Source organism: Muscardinus avellanarius (genome assembly GCF_963383645.1).
Source record: "Muscardinus avellanarius genome assembly, chromosome: 2".
Classification (NCBI taxonomy): Eukaryota; Metazoa; Chordata; class Mammalia; order Rodentia; family Gliridae; genus Muscardinus; species Muscardinus avellanarius.
Window position 1 is genome coordinate 41,001,332 of NC_137787.1, and position 27,585 is coordinate 41,028,916.

General features: G+C 43.8%; 1 protein-coding gene across 1 annotated transcript in view; it reads left to right on the top strand.

The window, feature by feature from the left end:
- Positions 1-725: 725 nt before the first annotated feature.
- The window catches only part of ANKRD44 (ankyrin repeat domain 44), a gene marked incomplete at both ends in the record, with an annotated part of 322,519 nt that continues 295,659 nt past the window's right edge, over positions 726-27,585 (top strand). Inside the window, one exon of the mRNA XM_080689357.1 lies at positions 726-752. Coding sequence (XP_080545483.1) covers positions 726-752 — 27 coding nt within the window. The remainder of the gene's footprint in view (positions 753-27,585) is intronic.

Sequence of the window (27,585 nt, forward strand, 5' to 3'; positions counted from 1 at the left end):
TGCGCCTTGTTTCTCTCCAGGCTTAGGCAGTGCCTGTTACAAAGTAGACACTCGGGTGTTGAATGAATAAGCGATTGTTCCAGATTCCAGAAGTACCAACGCTTAGCACGATTATGAATATTGCCATTGTATTTGTGTCCCATGCATCTGGCAGCTGTCTCTGTTGAGGAGCATGATAACTCGGGGCTTCGTAGACATCACTCAGGAGTGGTGGCGACACTCAAACCCCCCACCAGTGTGGTCATTTAGGACCACTTGGCTTCTCCTGGAGGCCTGCACCCCCGCACCCCCAAAACCGAGAGCCAGCGGGTTGGAACTCAAGGATGGTGCATCTTTAGGCTGGAAGGTGGCTGGGGAGCCAGGTGAGCCCGCGGCTGGGCCCATCCCCAAGTGCCCGAGAGACAGGCGTTTGTGATTCTTCACTAAGGATCACCGAGTCCAGGTCTCCCCGCACAGACAAAGGGAGCCGGCGGCCCGGCGCCCGCGGGCGCGGCAGGTGCGGGGCCTGCGCCGGCCGCGGCGGCGGTGATGTCAGTGGGGCCGGCGGCAGCGGCACTTCCTGCGGAGGGCGGCGGCGGCGCCCGCTCCCGAGTCGGCTCCCGGCGGCGGGCGGGGGCGGAGCCGGGGGAGGGCTGTCAAATTCGGGAGCCCGGTTCTTCCCCCTTCCGCCTGCCCGGCTCCCGGCCTGACATCCGCGGCCCGGGACCGCGCGGCCGGGCGGAAGGATGGCGGTGCTCAAACTCGCCGACCAGGTAAGGGCGCGGCGGGCGCCGGGGAGGAGGGCGGGGAGGACGGAGAGGAGGGCGGGAGGAGGGCCGGGAGGACCGGGAGGAGGGCGGGGGGCTCAGCCCGCGCAGCCCCCGGCTCCGCGCCCGGCTCCGCGGCGGGGAGGGCGGGTGGGGGGCGCGGGCTGGACCCTCCCGAGCCTCGGGGAGCCCCCAGGCGCCCGGCCCCTCGGCCGCGGGATGCCGCCGCCGGCTCCTCCTGAGCCGCCCGGGGGGCGCTCGGCTCCGCGTCCCCCCAGGAGGCGAAGGCAGCCGCGCCGCGCCCGCAGCCCGTGGCTCCGCTTCCCCGGCCGAGGCGCCGCAGCCTCGGAGGCCTGGCTGGGAGGGGTGGGATTCTTTGCTGAATCGGCTTGACAGTTCCTGCGGAGGGTCTGTGAGATGGGACACCCTCCGTCCCCCCCTCGTTGGCGGACATTGACACTCAGCGGCCAAACAAGTTGTAGGGCAAAACTCTTCGCAGCTCTTTTCGCCGGAAAAAAAAAAAAAAAAGGAAATAGCTGGCTCCTCCCTCTCGTATATTCACGGATGGTGATATGAACTTTTATTTTGGGGTCCTGATAAGCATAGAGGCATCTTTGATAGATGGTCAAATGTGCCAGCCCTGTTATCAGACATCCCAAACTTCTCGAATGTGTTGCATCTGGTGCCTAAGGTTGCCAGTTAGTATCTAGCCGGAGCGCACTGTAACTTAAATACAATTGAAGCCAGGTGGGTGGCACACAACTGCACTCCCGGTACTTAGAAGGCTGAGAAAGGTGGCAGGTTCGAGGGCAGTCTTGGAAATTTGGTGAGACCCTGTGTCGACATAAAAGATAAAATCGGGCTGGGGATGTCTCTCAGAGGGAGAAGGCTCCTGTGTTCAACCTCTAGTACCCCTCCTCCCCATACAATACAATGGATTATCATAATGATTTGCAATGATTTGTTCTGATCCATAGAATAAAAATCTCTAGTTTATTTTCCCTAAGTATTTACAGGCTTCTTTTTGGGTGGAGGTAGTGGGATGGTGGTGGTGCATAAACCACTGAGTTAAAACTCATGTTATTGTTAAATTTAGTAGGAAGAACATCTAGAGATTATGATAGATCTATTTGTTTTCATTGGCTTTTAAATATTTAAAAGTATAAGTTGATACTTTGCCAACTATTAGACATTTGATTGTTTTATTTTATTTACTCTGGTGATTGACCCCAGGAATGTATCTGTCTCCAAGCTATACCCCAACCCCCACCCACTTAAATATTTTTATTTTATTTTATTTTGGTGCTGAGGATTGAACACAGGGACATTCTACCTCCAAGCTATACCTCCAGCACTATTTTATTTTTTATTTGGAACCAGTCTCACAAAGTTGTTGAGCGCCTCATTAAGTTGCTAAGGACAGCTTTGGACTCCAAATCCTTCTGTCTCCTAAATACTGGGATTACAGGTGTGTGTCACCATAAATTTTTTTACTTTGAAACATGGTCTTGCTAGGTTGCTGAGAGTTTCACTAAGTTGCTGAGGCTGGCCTTGAACTTACAGTCCTGTCTCAGATTCCTAAGTACCAGGACTATATAGAGACAGGCACCACAATGCCTGGCTTTGCTTGGTTTAAAATCTTACAATTTTAATGTGTACTTTGGCGATACACATTACTACCTTGTCTGTTAATTCCTAAATCTGCATAATATAAAAATGGTTTGAATATGCATTATTACCACACATGCAAAGATGATTTTGCTTTAGCCCCTCATTTTATAAACAACGAAGAAGATCTGCTGGCATGGAGCCAGTCTTCCTCAGGATCATGGCTCTTGGCCTGTAGAACTGAGACTAACTCCTCTCTCGTGTCCTCCAGCTCCTGTGCTTTCTGCCAGGGGTTGTAAAACACCTCCACCTTCTCACTGGATGGGTTGAAAGGGTTACAAGAAGGTCTTTTGTAAACCAAGATCAACTTAGTGAAAAGTGTACTACTAGTCTTCGAAAGAAAGGAAATCATTCTTCAGTGTATATCAGAGCAGGACGTTCAAAGATGTTTGTCTTTTAAATTGTTTCTAAATACATCTCCTTCCCCTGCCCCTCAGTAAACTGGCATTGCTCTGGAGAAAAAGAGATGCACCCCTCTCATTTGGTTTCATCTCCTCTTACATAAAAAGAGCCTAGGGAGTAAACTTCAAGAACACACACACACACACACACACACACACACACACACACACACATCGCCAGTCTGTCTTGGGGCAAAGCCAGAGGAAAACTGGTGGGAGGTGGTCTAGGTAGCAGGGGTGTGATGGGGAGCGAAAATGGTTTCTGTAGGTCCAGGAAGTGTGTTTTTCTTTCCTTATATAGTCTTGCCTTTTCTGTTTGAAACTCAGTTGGTAGAAGTGAGCTCTTAACCTCATGTACTCCTGCAGCAACCTTTTGTCTAAGCTCCTGTAAGAGATCTGCTTTATCACCGAGGCTGGGGGGCTGCTTGGAACCCCGCGTTGGAGTTTGTAGGGAGCACCTTGCTCTCTCTCAGTCACTGCAAATGGTCATTTCTGTTTGTTTTATTTTATAGTAGTGGGGATTGAACCCAGGAACATTCTATTTCTGAACTATACTCACAGCCCCCCGCCCCTTATTTTGAAAGAGGGTCTTGCTAAGACACTGAGTCTGGCTTTAAATGGAACTTTTAATCCTCCCATTTTAGCCTTTACAAGTACTGGGATTACAGGCATGCACCACTGGGCTCAATTTAAAATATCACTTCTTTATTTCTCCCTCACCTGTTAATTTTGTGAGGTAAATCTTTATTTTCTTAAATTTTAAAAATATTTACTTTTTTGCACTTCTGGGAATTGAACCCAGGGCTTTGTGCATACAAGGCAAATGCTTTAACCACAGAACTATATCCCCAGCCCTGAGTGCTGAGGTTTGAGGATACATTCTTGCTGTTGATAACCTGAATCGTAAGTGGTCTTTAAATGTGGATGAAGTTAAGAGGTGAGCTGGTGGCTGGGTGCCGGAGCTTAGTGGGTGGTGTTGGTGACCGCTTCAGCAGCCACTCCTTCAGTCAGCCAGAGGGGGGGCGTGCCCTGACCAACTGTTTTGAGAAAGTAAAAAGTAAGGGGGATAGGAGAGGCCACTGTGGTTTTAGTATTTTTTTTTTTTAACTATGAAAAGGAACTGGGAACTATTGCTGCAAACAAAGGAACTTGACACTTAGCACTTCTGCATTTGTAACCGTGTCTCTTTTGTTTCTTCTTTACAGGCCACACAACATTTTTCTTGTAGTTAGGGGGACCAGCCATCCTATTTTGCCCAGGACTAATAGGTTTCCCAGCATGTTATACTAAAATTGGAAGAATTCTTGGCAAATAGGGAGGAATAACATACTTAACTATGTAATTTTTATGATAATAATTATTTCTTAATAGATGGACATGAAGATGTTTATTTATACTTCAGGAAAGTAAAGTAGTTATAAGTTTGCTAAACAAGATTTTATCACATATATTTGTAATCCATTTTGGCTAAAGATAACCATGAAGCCGGGCGTGATGGCGCACGCTTGTAATCCCCATGCTTGGGAGGCGGAGACAGGAAGATCACACAGTTTCGAAGCCAGTCTCAGCTACTTAGTGAGGCTCTCAGCAACTTAGTGAGACCCTGTTTCCAAATAAAGTATAAAATAGGTCTGGGAGTATAGCCCGGAGGTAGAAAACCTCCGGGTTCCACCCCAGTTCCACCAAAAAAAAAAAAAAAAAAAAAGATAACCATGGAACTTTGTAATTATATTTGCTATCAAGCTTTTTTTTTGGGGGGGGGGAGTGGGTGTTCCTTATGTTCTGTACTTACTACAGTGATCTTGTTTTTTTTTTATGTAGTATTAGGAATTGAACTCAGTGATGTTCTACTTCTGGGCTACATCCCTATCCCTGTTTTATTTGAAACAAGGTTTCCCTGAGTTGCTGACGGCCTTACTAAATTGCTGAGACTGTCCTCGAACCTGCCATATTCCTGTCTCAGCCTCCTAAATACTGGGATTACAGATGTGTGCCAACATGCCTGGTCACTACAGTGATTTAATGTGTGGTGGTCTTGTCTTCAGTCTGGTTTCTTCTTTTATTTTTTTCCCACCCAAACTTATCAAGCCAGGATGGTAAGTTCTTCTGGAAAGTCTACTATTTGTATCTGAGCTGGCTAATGACACTGACCCCAGCTCCATGTCTTTGAGAGCCGGCAAACGACCTCTTCAGTAGGTGGTCTTTGGAGCTTCCTGCCTTGAGGCCTTCTGTTTTGGTGTCCCTTGCCAAGTCCTAGCTCAGCCTTGAGTCACCCACCTCCCTGCCAAAGGCAGTGGCTGGCAGCTATAGTAGTGGCGAGAGACTAGGAATCCTGTAACGTTGACAGCAGGATTTCTAGCTAATAGCATAGGGCTTGGGGACACATTGCATTTTATTGGGTTGCCCTTGTTTTTCCATCAGTCCCTGAAGCTTGCTCTTAAAGGGAACACTATGATACAGTCCTTTCTTCAGCAGAGAATAAAGGAAAATAAAGGTTTCCTTAGGGGGGGGGGATTTTCTGGTTTTTTTGGACCTACTTACATGGTTTTGGGAATGCGCTTGAGGCTGATATTTCATGGTCTATGCCTAATGATGGCTTACATTCATTGTGTTCTTATGGTATGCTGAGCCCTTGCTGTGAATCATCTCTCTTAATCCTCATGGTCACACTAGGAGGTAAGTGGTGGTGTGATTCCTATTTTATAGATGAGAAGACAGGAATAAGGAGGCTAATTGACTTGTTCAAGGTCACACGCCCAGTAGGTAATTGGGCACTGTCTTACCTCGGCAGTCTGATTTCGCAGGTGCAGCTCTGACCACAAGGATATACTTCTCATAGTTGAAAGGGCAGGGCTGACAGAGGGCTAATAGGCACCCATGCTCATTTACAGAGAAGACATTGGCTAAGCAGCTTTCCTCATGGTCCTCCTACCTCTTGGAGTCAGACTCACTTCTGTCAGAAGGAGGAGCAGCTCTGAGTCCTCTGCTCCTGCATGACTTGTGCGGGGCTTGAACCCAGCCTGTCCTGTCTACTGCGCCACCTTGCCACCTCCCCACTCTGGTGAATACTTTGGTAGCCAGGTGACTTTTTTCTTGGTCATTAAAAAATATATAATACCTAAACTATACTCATTGTAAGAAATCGGGAAGCTCAGTAAGCCAAAAGAAAGTTAGTTAAAGCTATCTGAAGTCTCTATATGCAGAGATGACTTCTGACATTTTAATATATTTAAAAATATTAATATATTTAATTTTAATATATTTTCTTCTGGCATTCTCTTTAGGTAACCTCTTTAAGTACAATCTTTCAACTTTCCATGTGATCACATTAGTCTTTTTCACTTGTGTACATAACTGATATCTGTGTTCTCTAGACCAATGGCTTTTCTGAATAAATATACACTTCTCTTAGAAATGCAATTGGCTGCTCTAGCATACGTCATATGCAGCACACAGGGCCAAGCTTGGATCAGTAGAACCTGTTTTAAAAAAAGAATGTTTCACCGGGCGTTGTGGTGCACGCTTCTAATCCCAGTACTTGGGAGGCTGAGACAGGAGGATTGCAGAGGTTCGAAGCCAGCCTCATCCACTTAGTGAGACCCTGTTTCCAAATAAAATATAAAATAGATCGGGGCTGTAGCCCAGAGGTAGAAAGCCCCTGGGTTCCATCCCCGGTACAAAAAAAAAAAAAAAAAAAAGTGTTTCAACACTTACTTCCTCTTTTTTTCTAAATAGAGAATAAACATAAACTCAGAAAGGCACAATTGTTGTATCAGAAACAGAGCTGACAGATTTTTAAAAACACTTATATTTCAGTAATGTGGATTTTTTTTTTTTTGGTGGTACTGGGGTTCCTGGAAGCCCTTCTCCTCCGGGCTACACTCCCAGAGCTATTTTATATTTTTATTTGGAAACAGGGTCTCCTAAGCCAGTGCGCGCAGCTGGCTTCGAACCTGCGTGATCCTCCTGTCTCTGCCTCCCAAGCACGGGGATTACAAGCGTGCGCCACCATGCCTGGCTGGTTAACATTATTTGAATAACCCTTTGCATGAGAAAAATGCTGGCAACTGGCTGATTTTGACACCCCCGCCACCACTTCATGTATTTGAATAAACAAAGAAATATTTTTGAATGTTTGTAGATGATTAGGAGTTAGGTAAAATTAGGATGACCACATCACTTTATCTGAACCAGGACACTTTAGGGAATGGCCAGGGTGCTATTAAACATTAGGCTGGCACAGATGTGACCCAGGACTGTCCAGGCAGCCTGGTCGTATAGTCAACTATAGAATCACACATGGGCTGTTTGCTAGCCTCCAGCTTGACAGTGACCACATGCTGGTTTGACTTCCAGACGTGTCATTTTCTTCCAAGTCAGGTCTATTCAGGAGCAGGTACGAAAGACTGTTTTATGGCCTCATGCCAGTCCAGGATTGGCTTCCATCTCATACCTGGGCTTTGATTAGCTGATTGTAGGGTTGCAGGAGCAACCTGGTAGAAGCTTACTAATTCTTGTAGTCTAAGATGGGGTGAGGTTAGGTGTAGTGGTGCACACTTGTAATCCCAGCATTCGAGACGCTGAGACTGGAAGATCACGGTTTGCAGGCAGCCTCAGCTACTTAGCGAGGCCCTTCGCAACTCAGTGAGATCCTGTTTCAAAAATAAAAAGACAAAAAAATAGGGTTGAGAGTGTAGCTCAGAGGCAGCATGCCCCTGGGTTCCATCCCTAGTACTGGAAAAAAAAAAAAAAAAAAAAGATGGAGCGAGTGTGAGGATTGCTATCGTATAAGCCAAGGGAGAGAGCATGTGTTGTGTGCTACCCAATGCTTAGGCATCCAAAGTAGGTTCTGTAGGCTTCAGGTTCATCTTTGTAGAAGGAAGCGCTGGACCAGATGCCTCGAGGGTGCCTCAGCTCTGCACTCTCCCTGTGTGGCTCAGTCTTTACGTTGGAGGTCTGCACCACAGACTTTCTTACAGATGGGCTATGAAGGGTCTATTTGTCATCAGTGGGCCCTAATTTCACTGTTTGGGTAGCAAAGTCCATTTTGGGTTCCTTGAAAAGGTGCCCATGGTGTAGGAACTGATTTTCATTCTTTCCCCCTATTTCAATTTATAGAGAATCCAATATTACCTTTCTTTGGGGGGGGGAGTGGAACTCAGGGGTATTCTATCCCAGCACTATTTTTAATTTTTTATTTTGAGACAGGGTCTCACTGAGTTGCAAGGGGCTTGGCTAATATTGCCTTTTTCATACATTATTCTTTTACCTCTTATTGGTCTCTGGCTGCTTTCAGAGTTTGAGAGAGCAGGTATTTTTTCCTTATTAGTTTAGTGTTCATATTTGTAAAGAAGTTGGTAGCCTAAGAGGTTACAGTTGGTGATTTATGAACCTGGTTTTTTAAGTTGTGATATTCGTAATTTTTAGGGACCCTCTCATCTGCCTCCCCTTTGAAAACTGAAAATTCATCTAGTACTCTTTAGGTGAATAAGTATATAGCCCACCTTTGGGTTGGTTAAGCCTTCTTTGGCCCAATGTTTGCTTTTCCTTTTTGATTTTCACATGTCTGGGGAGTAGCCTCCCTCTCACCCTAGTGAGTCTTAACCATCCACTATGACTTTCCAAGGAATCTCTAATACCAGAAGACCATATTGCTACAAGGAAGCTTAAAGAGTTTTTGTAATATTAAAGATATTTATAAAAACACCTGTGGCGACCTACACATGGAAACTCAATCTCAGTTCTAAACTGTCTCCAGGACTTTTGATATTAAATTGCTTTTGTTTTGCTTTGAATTGTTAAAAAGCAAATGATACTGGAGCTGGAATTAGAAGACTTGGGTTGTATAGCTTTGGGAAAGTCCTGACCCTGGTTTCTTTGCCTATAATAGGTGAGATGTTGGGCAGAGAACGCTTTAAATTCCTTCAAGCTCTAACATTCTAAGAAGACTTCCCGTATATATCAGGTGCCAATTTTTTCTCTCACTGTAGGGAATCTGTTTTCAGAAAGCTACTGCCTTCATGAACTCCTGATTCCCTGCAGTGTGGTAGTAGCTACTTTAGTTTTCCAGGATCTTTAATCCTAACAACATTTCTATGAGAGTGGGGGGCATCATTTCACTTTATAGATGAAGAAAATGAGAACTGGAAGGTTAAGTAATTTTTTTTTCTAGTACTGGGGACTGCACTCAGGGCCTCACTTGTGCCAGGCAAGCACCCTAACACTGATACATACCCCCAACCCTTAAAAAAAATTTATTTTGAGATAGGGTCTTGCTAAGTTGCCCAGGCTGGCCTTGAACTTGTTTTTCTCCTGTCTCAGCCTTTTGCATAGCTGGGATTTCAAGTGTGTGCCACTGTGCCAAGCAAGACTAAATAATTTATTCAGGCTTCTATGACTCTGGGAGTCACATCTGGCTGCGCTTGACTGTGAGGTGCACCCTCTTAGCCCTCTGCTTCTGTTCTCCTGAAGAAGGAGCAGTGTCACAAGAGACCTCTTCCTCATCAGGCTTCTGGGCTAGTTGGAGAGATGATGCACAGAAGATCCTCATCAAATGTTATTGAATGCATGTGGCATATGCAGTGGCTATCAAACCAGGGCGGGGTTAGACTACATTTGGGGCACTAATTTGGGACAACAGGAGCCCAGTGATGAGCAGAGTCATTAGGAAAGGCTTCAGGGAGCCTGAAGGAGGCCAACTGATACTTGAGGGTGTGGTTCAGGCAGCAGACAGGGTGAGTGACATGCTGTGTACCCGTCCAGTAACCCGGGGACTGGACTCACTGAGGCACAGGGTTTCTGTTAGGTAGGAAGAAGAGGTGAGGAAAGAAATATCTAATTTCTGAAGTGGAAGGCTGGAAGTGAAGCTCAGTGGAAGAGCGTTTGCTTAGCTTGTGTGAGGCCCTGGGTTTAATCCCTAGGGCTGCAAAACAAATACACCAACAAAATAATAAGGGGATAAAGAGGTATTTGTGTATTAAGAAATCTTTCTCAGGAGTCATTTTGCTCCTTCTCCCAGAGACTTGCATTTAATGAGTTTGTGTATGATCTTTTGCAAATTAATTTGTACCTACCTTGTTCCAAAAGTTACAAAAGCATAAGGTAAGACCTTCTGGGTCTGTGTCCAAGATGCCCCTGCTTGAATAGATTGTCAAATTAGTTACTTGTCATGGTAGTATTTTGTGTACAAACATATATCCTGGATTAGCAAGGGCTCCCTTGAAAGAGCCTGGGTGGTTTTTGTGGGATAGAACTTTGATGAAATAATGTAGTAGGTCTGGATGTAGACCATCTTTAACCTTAAAACACACACACACACACACACACACACACACACACACACACACACACCCTTTGGTTCAATCCTCAGTACCAATAAATAAATGAACAAATAAAGCAAAAAGGAATTAAAATAACATTCTTCTAGAGTGGAAATTGACCTAATGAACGGGTCTCTTTCATCTGACATATGAAGAGACAGTCCAAGATCCAGGGGCTATTTATTAAGTGCCAGTGAAGGGCTGCTTGCTGTACAAAAATAGTTTCCACTTGATTGTCACAACTTCCCCATAAAACAAATACTGTTATACCCATTTTACAATCCAGGAAAGTTGTGTCACAGGAAGGCTGATAGAGCTAATTAGGAAGAAAGCTGTATCTGTAGGCCAGATTTCCAAACATCAACTTTATTATTCTCTTACCAGTGGCACTCCCACATAATTTTTTGTTTTGGCAGTACTGGGGATGGGACCTAGGAATATTCTACCTACAAGCTATACCCCCAGCCCCATTTTTATTCTTTATTTTGAAACCGGGTCTCACTGAGTTGCAAAGGGCCTCACTAAGTAGCTGAGGTGGTCCTCGAACTGCAGTCCTCCTGTCTTAGGCTCCCGAATGCTGGGATTACAAGTGTGCACCACCATTCCTGGCCCCGCATAATATTTTTAAAGATTGTTCAAATGAGATGCCACAATACTTAAAAACATCATATATGCAAAAGTACAGTATTCTGTAACTTTGATATAAGACCTTTTGCTAAAAAGCAGAACTCTTTAGAAAACAATTTCTTCTTGGCTAAGAAAGGGAACATTAGTGGCTGAGTGTTATACTCTCCTCACAGGCCCAAGACATAATTATATTGAGGATCTGAAGTACCAAAAAGCTTAGTCACTTGGCTTCTAAATTACTTGTGATGGTATCATTGACTCAAGTTGCAGCTGATGATGCCTTAAGCTTTTGGTCTGCAGTATTCTTAAATCTGGGCTCCATTAAGAAGGCTCTGGAAGAATTTTCACACATGTAGAAATCAACCAAGATATTTCAGCATGTCTGAAGCCACACTGAAACCATTGAAGGCAGCAACCAGTACCCACTTCCTGTGCGAGTCCAGGGAGAAACATGGTGGCTGCTTCACAAAATTGAAACCTGGTAACTTTTTGTTGTCTTTTAAAAATATACAGTGTAAATAAAAACATAGTTAAAGAGCCACCGTAACAAAAGTGATTTGGGGCAACTCTAATATCTAAATTCCCTCCTGAATATCTTACACTGAAATATCTAAGAATAAGCTGAATCTAGGTCTTTCCAGAACCACATAAAATGAGATTCTAAGATAGATGCTCAAACATCTGGCTTGGGTTACAAACACAGTCAATACATGTGGACTCGTAACTGGCTCAGAGGTGTATTTCTTTGAACAGCAAAACTAGCAGAATCTTGAACTTTTTTGACAAACAATCACAAAAGGATTCTAGCAACTCCACTGAAGACATTTCATCAAGTGGAGGGCTTTGAAGGGGCACAAAGGGAACAGGAAGACGTAAGAAGAAAGAGAAATAGCTGGGTGTGGTGGTGCAGGTTTGAGAACAACCTCAGCAGCTTAGCGAGACTCAGCAACTTGGTGAGACCCTGTGTCAAAATAAAAAATATAAAAAGGGGACTCAGGCATATCTCAGGTGTACAATATCCCTGGGCTCAATCCTTGTACAAAACAAACAAAAAATAAATAACAAACAACAAACAAAAACAGAGAAGAAAAAAATAGTTTTGAGAAGGAGTCAGTGGCTTATGTAATCAGGTGTCCTGGGAAAATGCTACAGTTTTGTGATTTTGTTCCTTGTTTTATGAAAGGATTCTTTTTTTTAAAACTGTAATACCATATTCACATTTTAATAATTATCTAATCAGCATTTAAATTTCCCCACTTATTTCATAGAAATGTTTTTTTTGTTTAAATCAGAACCCAAATTCCTTCACTGATTAGTTTCTATGTATCTATTAGACACACAGAAACCTATGTATTTATACTTCATATTTTCCCTCACAATTGATTTTTTTGAAGTAAATGGCATCATTGTCTTCCTGCTGACTCCCCCATAGTTTGGATATTGTATCTACAAACCTGACCTGTGATCCTCTTGTCAAGTTCTGGGATGACAGTTGTGCACCACCACACCGGCTATTTTTTGCACTACATTTATTTGGCATTCTTTTTTCTCTAACTTCAACAACATTTGTAGGAAGTCTCTGTTTTACTTTTTGTGTGAAAATCTCCATACTTAGGTTTGAATTGTAACATTTTGGATCTTACAGTTTCAGAAAATACTTTTCTTTCATTTAGGCTTTATTGTTTCAACTGACATACTTTATTTGATTGGAGAATTATATCCTTAGATAGATCTGGTAGGATTAATAGGTGCTGAAAAGATCTGGAGGAGTTTGTAGTCATTCTTAGTTTCAGCTGTCGAAAAGAACTTTGAAAATCACAAGAACGCCACTTCCTCTTTGCAGAGGTATAACTGTCTTTTTGAGGAAGTGTGTGAAAACAAAATAGCTTGATGGAACAGGCTTCATAAAAAAGTTATCATGAAAAAAGTTATCAAGGCAGAATGTTTGAAAAAAATTGGCATACAATTTCAAGTCTTGAAAGAATATGTAATGGGATTAAAAAAATTGAAAGAGTCAGATGAAGGATACATTGTGAAAAGTCATTTTAATCTTAATTTAGTATTTTTTTTTGAGGTACTGGGGATGAAACCCAGGAAATTCTACCTCTGAGCTACACCCCTAGCCCTATTTTTATTCTTTATTTTGAAACAGGGTCTCACTGAGTTGGAAAGGGCCTCACTAAGTAGCTGAGGCTGTCCTCGAACTGGAATCTTACTATCTCAGCTTCCTAAATGCTGGGATTACAAGTGTAATCTGTTTTAAAACTGTAAGATCCTATTTAAAGAGGCTGTGTATATTTTAATTCTGAAAATGTATTTTAGTTGATGATAGAGTCATAGAGCAATATAAAGGTCATAGAAAAATGAGAATGATAATTACTACTAAAAATAAATAGAAAAAATTTTAAAGGAGAAGGAATTCAGGATAGGAAGGAGGTTGACTATGTAGTTTTGTTGAGGGGGGGGACGTTTAGAGATGCTTTTGAACTTTCCACAAAATTGGATGTAACCTGCTATCTTCTGCTTTTTCAAATATTTGAAGTTGATCACTGCTTTTCAGCCACATTGAACCTTATTTCTCAGAGTTCTAGGCTTGGAGAGTAGAGGTTGTTACATAGGCTGCAAAAGAAAGTGGCCAGAGCCATGCAGCTCAGAAGGCTGGAAAGAATTTGGCTGGTGGGTCATGTGGCCAATGAAGGTCCTTATGGCTGATAGAGAACTTTCAGGATGGGCTTAGCGACCCGCAGAAGAGAAATAACTTCACACAGGGGAAGAAAGGCATTGGGGACCTGTATGACTGGAACCAGGTTCCTGGGACATCTGGCTTTAAGTCACTCCTCCCTCCCCAACCTGTCATGAAATTTGAACTCAAGATGGCCATTTTTGAGCTGAGTATGGTGGTACATACCTGTAATCCCAGTACCTGGGTGGCTGAGACAGGAGGATTGCAGGTTTCAGGCCAGCCTCAGCAAGTAGTGAGACTCTTTGCACCTGGTAAGACCCTGTTTAAAACAAAAAAGAAAAAGGGCTGGGGGTGTATGTAGCTCAGAGGTAGAATGTCCTTGGGTTCAATCCCCAGTACTACAAAAAAGGGACAATTTTTGATTACTGCTTTACTTTTTCAATCAGCCTTTCCAGAGACTGAAGAGTATTTTCCTTACCTCCGTTCCTGCCATGGATTGGCTGTGAGACCCTGGCCAGTCAAGAGATCTCCTGGGCCTCAGTTTCCCCTAAGAAGTGACAGTGTTGGTTCAGATGACTTGTACTTGCCCACTCTCCTGCAGTTGTAACCCAGGGTTTGGCAGGTTAGGTCTACAGGCCAAATCTGGCTCACCACCTGTGTGTATGTAGCCCACAAGCTAAGAATAACTTTATTATTAAATGGTTGAAAAGGATCAAAAGAATAATACTTTAAAATATGCAAACATTTAATGAAATGCAAATTTCAGTGACCATAAATAAAGTTATATGGAACACATCCCCCTCGCTTGTTTATATATTGTCTGCACAGCCTTCAGGCCTTAGCAGTGGAGCCAGAAGTTGCAAAATGTTTACTATTTACAGAAAAAGCTTGCCGACTCCTGCTCTAACCTCAGGGCAGGCTTAGGACTGTCCTCTTCAGAAGCTGAGTGTTAGGCTCTTACAGTCTCAACATTACCTGGGTTGTACTTTGATCTAGACTTAATTAGATTGGGATGGGAATTCTTGCTGCTCTTTTCTCCAGGAGAAAGCAGAAGCTTAGTTTTCTTGGTATGCTTTTAATTTAAAAAATCTCCTTTAAAACAATAGTTAGCTTGTACTCAGACTTTCTCTCTCTCTAGGAATCACTATAGAGAAAGAACCATATGCCTATATTTTAAATCACTTGCCTTTTAAACTAGATTTTTAGTTTACAGATGTGGATGTTGAAACAGCTAACATGTAACTTTTATTTTTTTTTGTACTGAGGATTAAACCCAGGAACATTCTATCTCTGAGCTACACCCCGAGCTCTATTTGATTTTCTATTTCTATTTGGGTCTAAGTTGTGGAGGCTTTACTAAATGCTGAGACTGGCCATGAGCCTGTGAACTTCCTGTTTCAGTCTCCCAAGTACTGGGATTATAGGGTGCACCACCATGCCTGGTTTATATTTGAGAGTGCAACAGAAATTTTAATGTTTTCTATTTCCCACTGTGTGCAAAAATACTATTTTTTGTTTCTTTGAGTAGAGACTGTAGATTGATATAGGTCTAGAATTGGCTTTAATTTTATAGGAAGCTAACTTGAAACAAACATTTTGAAGATATAATTAACTATAAATGGAAGTTATGAAGTTAAAAATATTAGTGCTGGCTACTTATCTTTCTCATTCCTCTAGAAAGTTTTCTCAGAAGTTAAGTCTGGTAGTTTCTGTGTAAGTGTAAGTACGCACGTGTGTGTCTGTGAGCATACACATGTGTGTGGTTTTCATTATTCATTTCATTATAATTACAAAGAGAATCTCCCCCTCCCTGCTCCTGCACTTCTAATCATTTGAGTTATTGTGACTCCAAGTCCTGGAGCTCTGTTTGATCTTGGAAGAAGATGGGCTCTTTGAACTGGTTGGTGAGGGCAGAAGGGAGGTCACCCGACACATGTCACTGTTCATCTACAAGTTAGCTTTATGCAGCCATGGTGGCAGGTGCCTGTGATCCCAGGGTGATCCCAGTATTTGAGAGGTTGAGACAAGAGGATTGCAGGTTCTTAGCCAGCCTCAGCAGCTTAGCAAGGCCCTCTGCAACTTAGTGAGACCCTGTTTAAAAAAAATGATAATAATAAAAAATAGAGCTGGGGGTGTAGCTCTGAGATTGAATGCCTCTTGATTTAATTCCCAGTACCAAAGAAAAAATAAAAAATAAAAAACAAAGTTAGCTTTTTTTCTGATCCATGAGCAAGAAATAATTAAGACTGAAGATACTTATTTATCAGGTCTTGTAAATAAATGAACGGAGTGTTAAGTTTAGAAACATCAACAGTGACTTGGAACCCAAGCTTTCTGGGGACCTTTGATGTTTTCTGAACAACATAATACTTGGGGAAGACAGGAAGCTAACAAGAGAATCCCCATTTCTTTTAGAGGGAAAACTGAGGCCAGTGGTTGTTACTTAGTTTGCAGATTCTTAGCAGAGGTAGAGGTGGTGTGTTTTTCCTGGCTCAGTTTAAGGTGTGTTTTATTTGCCCCTCCTGTTCTTAAACAGCACTTAGAAAATCACGTGTCATTTCCACAGTTATATTTAGGATGCAGCCTGAAACGATGTATAAACACTGTGCCTCCCGTGTAATTATTATGTAGTTCCAGTATCATATCATGTGCATTATCCAGATTAGGATTCGCCCCTGAGTCTGTCTAGAAGAGGAGCCCGTCGTGTGCCAGGCCAAAAGGACATTGCTCCATTGTCCTCTTTGCTTGAAGATCTTTTCGATCTTCACAAGACTGTGACTCCTCTTTCTTCTTTTAAAACTCTTGACACTGGTAATAGTCCCAAAATACTCAGGCCTTCACCCCAAATACCTCCCTAATGTGCTTTGTTCAGTTTTTCTCTTAAAGAATTCACGAGGAGTATCTGGAGTGGGCTCTCTGAAGGGAAGTTGTCCGGGCGCTCTCGCTCGGACGCGGCAGATGTGTTTAACGAGCGCTTTCATTTTCCTTCTTAGGTGGAAGGGGTGAGTTTCTTTTCTGAGCCTCTCACTTCTAGTTTGAGTCCATTGATCAAAGTGTGATCGGGAAGGTGGAGCTCAGCCATTCGTTTGTTCTTCACTTCAGTGGGGGGAAATATGTTTGCATCTCCATTTTTTAACCTACTGGACTCTGGCCTACCCAGCAGTCGATGGGCGGTAACTGTGGTATGAATTAAAGATCTGTTGTTGCCCGTCTCTGCTACTGTTTTCTCTGCCATCCGTCCCCGTTTATTTACCTTCTTTTCATCCTCCTGGGGTCTTTACCATGAAGAGAAAAGGAATAGGATGTGATTAATTTCTTGTTGTAAATAACTCTAGTATAAGGATGGGGATTTTTTTTTAGGTGGAATTTCTTTCTTGATGCCTTCTTAAAGAGGTATAGTGAAGACCTTGTGGTGAGAGCTTGTGTGTCATGACATGAACAGATCTGAAACAGCTTCCCCCAGCACGCACTAGTCGAGGAAATGGTGTACGAGGACATATGTTTTGTTTACTGTTCCTTTTATTCTGAGGACTTTAGACAGGGATGGCTGTAGAAAGATTTGCAGAGGAGTCACTGTTAATGTAAGCTCTTAAAGTTCCTAGCTTTGCTGGGCCCAGGGCATCAGAGTGACTCCCACACTGCTCCTGGGTGGACAGAGAGGAGGCCCAGCCGGGAGCACCTCGCCGCAGCAAGCGCACCCCAAGCCCTACCTCCAAAGGATCTTTACAGACTGTGTCCTCCTCGTACCTGTTTTAGGTACACATTGAAATTGCCTCATCACAAGCCGGGCGTGGTGGCGCACGCTTGTAATCCCCCGCACTTGGGAGGCGGAGACAGGAGGATCACGCAGGTTTGAAGCCAGCTGTCCTGGCTTAAGAGACCGTTTCCAAATAAAAAAGTATAAAAATAGGTCTGGGAGTATAGTCCGGAGGTGGTAGAATGGTTTCCAGGAACCTCAGTACCATATTTATTTATTTATTTATTTATTTATTTATTTATTTTTTTGGTGGTACTGGGGTTCCTGGAAGCCCTTCTACCTCTGGGCTACACTCCCAGACCTATTTTTATATTTTTATTTAGAAACAGGGTCTCCTAAACCAGCGCGCGCGGCTGGCTTCGAACCTGCGCGATCCTCCTGTCTCCGCCTCCCAAGCGCGGGGATTACAAGCGTGCGCCACCACGCCCGGCTTTATTTATTTATTTATTTATTTATTTATTTATTTTGTGATACTGAGAATTGAACCCAGGGGCATTCCACCACTAGCTTATATTCCCAATCCTTTTTATTTTTTATTTGAAACAGAGTCTTATTAAGTTGCTGAGGCTGGGCTTGAACCTGTGATTCTCTTGTCTCAGCCTCTCAAGTATCAGGATTACAGGTGTGCACCAATATGCCCAATTTAGGTTTTCATTTTGAAAGAACTTATAGTTTCACACTAAAATTGAGCAGAAAGTCCTGAATTCCTATGTGTTTTCTATCCTCCCTACTAACCTTCCCACTGTCAACATCTTTCACCAGAATGGCACACAAAACCCTAGGTGATTCCCATCATATTACATTTTGAGGCTGGTGATTTCCCCAATCCACAGGATAGGTTAATTTCTCTTGCCAGCACATAGCAACTGGTGAGAAACGTTGATGACTGCTGTCTCCGAGGCTGGTTACCTTTGTTCAATACAGGACAAGTGATACCATACTGTACTGGTTTACTTTTATTATAGGAGGCCTATTGGATTAAAAAAAAAAAAAAGCTCATTATGATAAAATCCTCTAGGCATAAACAAAATGAAATGCAGTTCCTTTTTTGACCAATAAGTATTTATTGAATTCCATAAAACTTCATGCCAGTCTCTTGGCAGAGCCCCTGGATATGTCTTTTAATACCTGTTCTATTGAATGTTCAATATTAATTTCTGTATTTCTATATAAAGCAATTCAAGTAAAAATTAATAGAAAAACAATTGCTAGTATGATAGAACTTTTTAATTATAGTAAATATTTAATGTTTTCTTACAAAGTAATTACATTTTTAATAGAAACTCAACTGTTGAAAGTGCAACCCATCAAGTACCTGGATGACAATAATTATTGAGTAAATGCATATTTTAATACTTTAAGGTGAATTTTTTTTGGTGTGTGTGTTATTGGGAATTTAAATTAGGGGAATGAAACCATTCTCAGCCCTATTTTCTTTTTTATTTTGAGACAGGATCTCCCTAAGTTGCTGAGGTTGGCTTTGAACCTGCTATCCTTCTGTCTCAGACTCCCAAGTACTGGGATTACAGGCCTGCATCACCACATCTGGCTAAGGCTATTTCATTTTTAAATACAGAAAATAATCTTAGCTGGAAAGGCTTCAGGAGATAGTAGTAAGGAGGAATGGGGGAAAATCTTAACTATGTTGGGGACTGATGGTTCCATGTGGCTTTACTTGGTAAAATGATTCTGTTCATCAGTGACTGGCCAGCGTGGGTTAGGTGAGTTAGTCAAGTGGTGATGAGACCCTGGGTGGCTTTTTCTTCTGCAGCAGTGGAGTTCAGTGCAATTCCACCAAATTGTCATTGCTGAGGCTAATGGAGACCATGAGTATTTGCACAGTGACTTTCAAATGCTTGTAGACTCCACCCCTCTGTGTCCACATAATTCGTTGTGTCAGTTCTTAAACCATGGAGTCAGCCGAGATCTCTGTCTCTCCATAAGTTGTGGTTCAGGCACAGGTAACTGGAAACAGATGTGCTGGTTCCCTTGTGCAGCTTTTGGCGATCTGGGGGTGGGGAGTGAAACTGCCTTTTTACAAACCCTCCCTGTTTCTTTGATGCATGCAGTCTTCCGACCTCAGCAGGATCTGCCCACGTTCTATCCAGATGCTTTCTGGTAGGGATTGCTGGCTTAGGTGGAGAGGAACCGCCTCCCCCCTTTCTCCATACTAATCACCTCCCTCGGTTTCCTGTCTGTAGACTGCACAAGGCCCTGTGGGACCTGGTGTGATTGTCCAACCTACCAGTTACCCAGTAGGAGTCTCCTCTTAAACACCAAGTGTAATCAACCTCTGTAAGAACTGAGCAAGGTGGCGGTCTAGTCACCATGCCTGGGCCCAAAGAGAGATAGCAATGACTGTACAGAAAGAAGGAGAAACAGACGTTTTAAACCCAGAAGTGTCAGCCGGGTGTGGTGGCGCACGCTTGTAATCCCTGCACTTGAGAGGCTGAGACAGGAGGATGGCATAGGTTTGAAGCCAGCCTCAGCTACTTAGTGAGGCTCTCAGCAACTTAGTGAGACCCTGTTTCCAAATAAAATATAAAAATAGGTCTGGGAGTATAGCCTGGAGGTAGAAAGCCTCTGGGTTCTACCCCTAGTACCACCAGGAAAAAAAAAAAAAAAAAAAAAAAAAAAAAAAACAACCTAGAATTGAAGTGTCTCATACACCGTAAGTACTAGGAAGGACCAAATTCTTATACTGACAATGGCTGACAACAAATAATCTCAGCCAAGCATCCATGAGCATCCACTTGGTACCGTGAACAGGCAAGGTACTGAAAAAGCCAGTTTAAGACAGTACCCAGGAGCATCCCTGATCACCTGGGGTGGGGGAGGAATGTGGAACTAGAGAAGCCACGGTGAAGGGCAGTAAGGTGTCAGCTGATGACTGTCTTGGGAACCCCAGGAGAAAGCTTCCAGGTAGGAAATTTCCAGAAAAGTGGCTTCCTGGTAGATATAGGATTGGAGCTGGTTTTCATTTTGTTTATTTTCATTTTTGGTACTAGGTATTGAACCCAGGGGTATTCTACATCCGAGCTCTACCCCCAGTCCCCCCGTTTTTTTTTTGTTTTGAAGCAGAGTTTTGCTCAGTTACTGAGGGCCTGTCTCACTAAGTTTCTGAGACTGGCTTTGAACCTGCAACCCTTCTGTCTGTCTCAGCCTCCCAAGTACTGGGATTATAGGTAGGCGCTGTCATGGTCAGCTGGACCTAGTATTTAAATGCATTGTGGTAGGATGAACTGGAGAAAGAGGCAAGGGCCGACTGGGAACAGGGGGTAACAAAGGAAGAGAAAGGAAGCCCACCGAGGGTTTTGCAGGAGCAGCAAAGTGGGCAGTTTTGGGCAGAGGGCTCCTTCAGGCCGCAGTGGGAGACTGAAGCAGAGAAAGTACACACACTGCTTTATGGAAGCCTTGATAACCCTACTAAGGAATCTGGGGTTCACCTTGGGACTGAAAGGAGCCATGGAGACTTGTTCAGGGGTTGTGATCTGAGCAAGGCAGTGATTTAGAATGAGTCATCTAACTGTGATGTAGAGAACCAATAGCTTATTTATTGCCTGGGCTTCATGATGTGCTTTCTCAGGCCTTCTTCTCATTAGAAATGACTTTTAATTGAAAGGTGGGCTTCCTGGCCATGCTGTAGGAGCTGACCCTCACAGTCTTGTTACTTAGGAAAGGGGAATGTGCTGTTGCTGGCATCTCTAAAATCCCCAGGGGTGATATTTTATCAGTCTTTGAAAATGGGCTGAAGACGGGTATGCAATCCACTCTTCAGTACAGTTCTGCTAAGCTCAGCCCTGCAATCATGTGGTTATGAAATATTATCCAGCCTGAAACCATAAGAAAAAAAATCCCTCTTTGTCTGGCAAACAGCACTTGATATGAGGCTCTATCCTTTGAAAGGAAGTGGAAAAACCCAAGAACTGCTGACTGCACGAAATGCAAATGAGAATTCCATACGGAGGGATTCTTCCCTCAGAGTCTGTGGTATTTTCTTCTCTTGAATACTTGCTCCAAACCACAACACCTGTTTCTGTTCCAAATGTTTCCAAGGCCAAAGGTCTCTGCCTTGGAGATTTGAGGCACTTGTTGGTGACCTATGTGTGGAACCCAGGGAAGAGAAAAGGATGGAGGGGAAGAGAAGGTGGCCAGAGGGGTCTTTTGGTCTTTTTGATTAATAAAAGCTGGGGCCACGTGGCCTGTGGCTGGGATGGGAAAGGCCTCGATCTTTCCCTTTGTGGAAATACAGCAAGTTTTGATTCTACGTGAGGGCATGTTCAGAATGCAGAATATAATGCAGGCTCTGATGCATTTCACCTTCATCTCTATTCATTGTCAACCATTTCTGTAGTAGACCACAGAAGACGAGCATTGCAATTTAACAGCTAGTTAAACACCACTTAACCCCTTAGCACTAGCCAACCTTGTTTCCCTCCCCACCTCCCACCAATCCTGTTCTGATTGCCTCAGTCACTCACTATTAGGCTAATTTGGTGTCCTGGGAGAGGCTGTGTTAAGAGGGCTCTCTGATTAGGTGGGAATTGATTAAGCAGAAGATGCTCCGATCCGAGCCCCCGTCCATCTTGCTGTTGTCTATGAAGTTACTTTTCTAGGGTTCTTGGCTCATTAGCAGCGTGAGTCCTGAATGCCTGTCTTGCCCTCAAGTGTTCCCAGCCATATGCAAATGATAGGTGTTTGGAATTCCTCACAACGCTGGGGATTTCCACTTGTATTCCTGACTGCTGTTCAAGGTTTGTAGAAAGCTGGAAGAGATACTTTTTGGTAGAGATCATACTTCCTGAAGCCCCTGGGGCCGCCTCCCCCACCCTGGCCAGTCCAGGTGCTGAGTGGTGAAGGCCTCCCAAGCTTGCTTTGGTTGCTTGACTTCTCTTGGCTTTGGTAACTTCCTCTGAAGACCTGGACAGTTGTGGTTTTTACCTCAGAGCACAGCTGTCTGTCAGGGCCTCTGAAGGAATGCTCCCAGAGATAAGGCTTTTACCCTTCTGGTTTTCCAGGTCCCCATTTGAAAACGTCCTCTGCCAGACTCCGCCCGAGAACATCCTCTTGCGTCTGAGTTGGAACCTAGGAATCTGACGTTTTGTGAACGCTGTAGGTGGACCTCAGACCCCAGTTGTAGAATTAATTCTATAATGTTTTCCAACTCTATCAAACCCACTGTCTCTTTTATGTATTTTGAAACATCCTCTTCCTGAAATAAAACTCAAAGATACTAGAACTAATAGACAATATTTTAAAAACGTAAAATGCTATTGCCGGGCATAGTGGCGCACACTTGTAATCCCTGTGCTTGGGAGGCAGAGACAGGAGGATCTTGCAGGTTCAAAGCCAGCCACACTGGCTTAAGAGACCCTGTTTCCAAATAAAAAAAAGGAACCCCAGTACCACCAAAAAAAAAAAAAAAAAAAAAGTAAAATGCTAAGGGTATATAAAGGGGGAAATAATATAAAAATAATTTATAATAACATGTACTTTAATATGTGTATAGCTACATTGAAGACACAATAAGTTATATATATTTTTCTCTTATGATAAATTGGTTTATATTTAAGAAATATTCAGCTGAAAAGCATCAGTAGTTTCTATATAGCCTTAGAAATAAAAGCCAGGGGAGGTATAGCTGAGTGGTAGAGTGCATCTTAGCATGCACAAGGTTCTGGGTTTCATCCCCAACATGCACACACACACATACACACACACACACACACACACACACACACACACACACACACACACATCTTTCCTTATATATCACTAAGAATATGGCAACTCTAAATGTGGACCACCACAGGTAGTGAGTGTAGAGGCAGCTCATTAGTCATGAGCAATGTTTCCATAAGAGTCATGACTTTTCAGAGATGGCAAAAACACTGGCAAAGTTCTGAATAAAATAAAGTAGATCCTTTCTTTAATTTATAGAGTAACAAATTCCTAGAAAATTCAGTTTATTTAGAGTTGAGCAAATATGAAACGCAGAGTTAAGAGCTAGACCCAGATGATTATAAACATTTCTTTCTTTGATGAAAGCCATGTAGGGTGCTGTGTTCCACGCTGCACGGGGCCGCGAGCTGCTGAAGGCTGCCTCCTCCATACTGTTTCTTTTGTGGTTGGTTGAACAGCTTACAGGTTGATTAGCACAGAGAGGTGGAAATACCTGAGTGCTTTTATTCACAGCCTCTATCACCTGATCAGCTTAAGGAATTAATTTCAAAAATCCTTGACATGCCTGAGAGCTGCTTGTTTTGTGATAAGATTTTCCTCATAGGTTATTTCTGGCATAGACAAGGACATTTGATTTCAGGCCCCTTGAAAAGAGCGCCTTGGGGCTTTAAGATCTACTTCCCAGGCTCCAGCCAACTGGCACTGGCCTGCGGAGGGGCCCCTGGCGGCTGCCTCGGGGATGTGCCGTGCACCGAGGGCGCACGCGCGGCCGGGCACACTGGCCCGGCTCCACCTCTGCCTTCTCTCTTTCCCGACTGGGCATCTTTAGTTTGGGCTCTCAGTGGCCTGTTGGAAAGATTTTCAAACTATTTCCAGGCCCCCCAGAGGGAACTACTGTCTTTAACCAAAGACAAGGCATTTCTACTACTGTTAGGATAATTTAGGCTTTTTAACAAACCTGGTGGGACATGACCGTTAGGCAGTGAGACTGGCCATAGGTACGAGCAGCGGAACCTGAGACTTGTGAGTTGTACTCCGATCGGTGAAATAAAGACAACACAAGCGTCGTTCTTAGCAAAATTTTTTCATATTTTTGAGACCAGAGATCCTTTAAAATAACATTCCAGGGGAGGGAGGTTACATTTTGGTCCTGGGGTCATTTGTTCGTGCCAGACCACCTTCTGCTGAAGCTCAGCTGTCCACTCTCCACCCAGCAGCGAGCGAGGTCTCGGAGGCCGTTTTCCCACGCCCTCCATGGCACTCTCAGTTATTGGACGCTTAAGAGTTTTGCCAATCTGATATGTGAAAAATGGTTATTTCTCTGAGTGCTAATGAGGTGTGACGCCTTTTATATGTTCTTTGGCCCTTTGTACCTTTCTCTTCTTTCAATTGCTTATTTGTTTGCTTTGCCTTTAAAAGAAAATTGGGTTATCTATCCTCTTCTGATTGAGCATTTTGTAGGGGCTCTTTGTCTTGCAGATGTTTTTTTGCCTCTTCTGTGTGTTGGCTTATTTCCTCCTTCATTTTCTGTAGTCTTTCTTCAGCCCCAGAGACACAGGTCTAGTTAATCCTTAGGAATTATGAGCATTGGGCCTATGCGCTTTTCAGAGGCCTAAAACCGTGGCAGAAATCAGGAAAATTTTTATTTTTTTATTGGATTTTTGAATGTTAAAAGTACAAAATCTAAGTTAAAATATATTTAATCAAATACTTATAAGACATAACGTCAACTAGACTTTTATAACTCAGTTATAAAAAAAACCTGAAAAGTCAACTAGACTTTTATAACTCAGTTCCAAATGCAGTTATGTATAACTCAAAAGTAATTTACATTTAGGAAGTGTATGTGGGAAGTGGGCATCTTAGTCACCTTGGGCTGATGTAAAGGGATATGGTGGACTGTGTAGTTTATAAACAACAGAAATTTATTTTGGGAAGTTCTGGAGGTTCCTTGGTCTGCCTGTCTGCCCCTTGCTGGCCAGCTCCGCTTCCTCCCTCCCTGCCTGCTTTCTGCCATGTTGGTGCCCCCGTCGTTGTGCCCAGCTCTAGTTTCTCAGATTTCTCATCCTCAGTTCTCTTTTCCTGTCTGGTCTAGCACCCCGACTGGGGCCTCTTGGGGTGTGACTTGGACCCAGCCTATAAGAAAAGACTAAAGTTTCTATTACCTCCGATCCAGATGTTTCTCTTCCGCCTTAGGCCTGCCATTTGTCACTTTCTGCTCATTTCGTCTGGGTGTCCCTTATATGCTTTGCTCAGTTTTGACCTCACTCTTCACCCCCCCCCCCCCCCGCAACCTGCGCTTACTCCATGTTCATCTCTTTGGGGTGTGACACCAGTGTGAATTGAGGCAGGAGCCCAGCTGGGACTCTTGGCTAAAATCCTGGGGACAAGATAGGAAAATAAAGATTTCTTCACAGGCCCCCCTCTTGAGGTAAACAAAGGAGGACCTTTCCTGGCAGCTAAGACCATTAGATAAAGCAGCTAAGTCCAGCAAGATGGCACCACCCAGTCCCAACTCTGTGGATCCCAAGATGGTGCCACCCAGTTCTTGTCACGTTGAGGCTGATACAGGAAATGTAGCTCAGGAAGCTAAAATGAAACCTTACCTAAGCTCCCATACTGGTATCCTTGCCTGCTATTGATCCAATCGAAACCTGTCTCATTGTGGCTATATAATCTGTATGATGATGCCATTTGGGGCTTGGATCTGGAGCTTTGCTTGCTGGGCCTTCACTGGCGAAAAAAGAAACTTGCTGTATCCTACTCCAGCCTCTGTCTCTTATTCTCCATGGACCAGGCCTTCTGCAACAGGCTCAGTTGTCTAAGCTTAAAACTATGGGGGCTATTTTTATTTTCCATTCTTCCTTCATCATCTCCTCCTCCTCCTCCTCCTCCTCTTCCTCCTTCTCCTCCTCCTCCTCCTCCTCCTTCTCCTCCTCCTTCTCCTCCTCCTCCTCCTCCTCGGAGGCCATGAATTGCCGAGTCCTGTGGGTATGACCTCCCATGCAGTTGCTTTGGAGTTGCTCTCTTCTGCCTGCCTAGAGTAGGCTTAGAACACTGGTCAGGCTTGTGAGGCCCCCACTCTGGTCCTCGCCTGCATTCGTGCTCTTACCTCTCACCCCCATCCTCTAACCCCTTCTCCAGCCACACGCCTGGTTCCTCTAAGTTCTTGGGCCTCTCATTTGGAGCACCAGCACCCTCATCCCTCTCCTGAGATATTTGGAAATGGTGGAGCCATTACTCTAGTTATCATAATGATTGGCAATTGTTGCCAGCAATTAGTGGGTGGGATGAGAGATGCCACCTATCCTGCAGTGTGTGGGAATGTCTTCTGGACATAGATGGTCCCACCCAGAATTGCAGGTAGCCACCCTATTGAGAAACAGCATCACTCTGTATCCTGTCTCTGGCCTTTGTACTTGCCATTCCCTTTGTACGAGATGCCCCTCCTTGACCTTCTCTGCCTGGGGATCTCCTCCCACCTATTCTTTGTGTTTCAGGTTTAAAATGCCACCGTCTCTCTGAAGCATCCCATGCTGTGCCCACTCTTGCTCTGAGGTTACGGTTTGTTCCCACGATATGGGTCACTCAGTGGACATACTTTGAGTGTATTCCCTTCAGGAGCGCTGGCCTCATGCAGGTCTGAGCTCCCCGTGTCCAGCGTGGTGTGGCAGGCAGTGGGTATGTAACAAGCTCATGAACTGGATAGCCCTTCAGCTGTGTGGTTCTTGGAATAGGCGTTCCGTGCTATCCTTGAGGTCTGTCTTCTCCTTCCTTCCCTCCCCTTCCTCTTCCTCTCTGTCTCCTCCTTTTTCCTCTCTCACCGGCAGCCGCTCTAATTCTGGCATGTGTCGTGCTTCTTCATTACTACAGATTGGCGATCTTCCATAGCTACAGTCATCTGCGGTTCCTCGAGGCGTTTAAGAATTGAAATAGATCTTGGCCATCTTTGCTGCTGAGGTGTGACTGTGGTAGTTGCAGCTCCTGTTTCCAAGGCAACAGCCTTCTGGTGAGGAGTAGTGTGCTTCTGTTAGCGCATCTCCATGAGAAGAAAGGGGTCCTGTGTCTTACGTCTCTGTATTCAAGCCTTGCCTGCTTGATTGCTTCTAAAAGGCCTGTTTACATTAGAACAGGGAAGGGATAAAATATGGCTCTGCTCTGACAGTTTAAAAACTTTATTGAAGTATATTAAACTCACAGAAGAGAGCACACATAATGAGTACATATCTCTGTGAACACACCCATATAAGTAGCACCCAGATCAAGAAGTAGCACATTCTCAGCACCCTAAAGGTTAATGGTTTTTTTTTTAATGGAAATGTGCATTTCTTATTTTATCTATAAATAACATTTCTTTCCTAAACCAGCTGAGATTCTGTGAGGCTGGTCTTGATTTAACACTGCTGGGCAATCAATACAGATAGATAGGTAACATTAGATCATTACTATTTAAAATACCATCTAAAAAACCCTATTTCCCCAGCATTAGGGAGGCTTCCTATCCTCCACTCTGCTGGATTCTCTGCTCTGTTTGAAGCAGGGCATACTAGGAGGGCCTCAGCCTATGCGGATTCCTCAAGCTCAGGTGAAACAGACAGGTGTTGGGAGATGGACCCCTCTCCTCACCCCATCCTCCAATTATTAAAAGTCATTGCTCTTGTGTGTCAGCTGGTACAAGTGGGATTTTGGAATCCACTCCTTC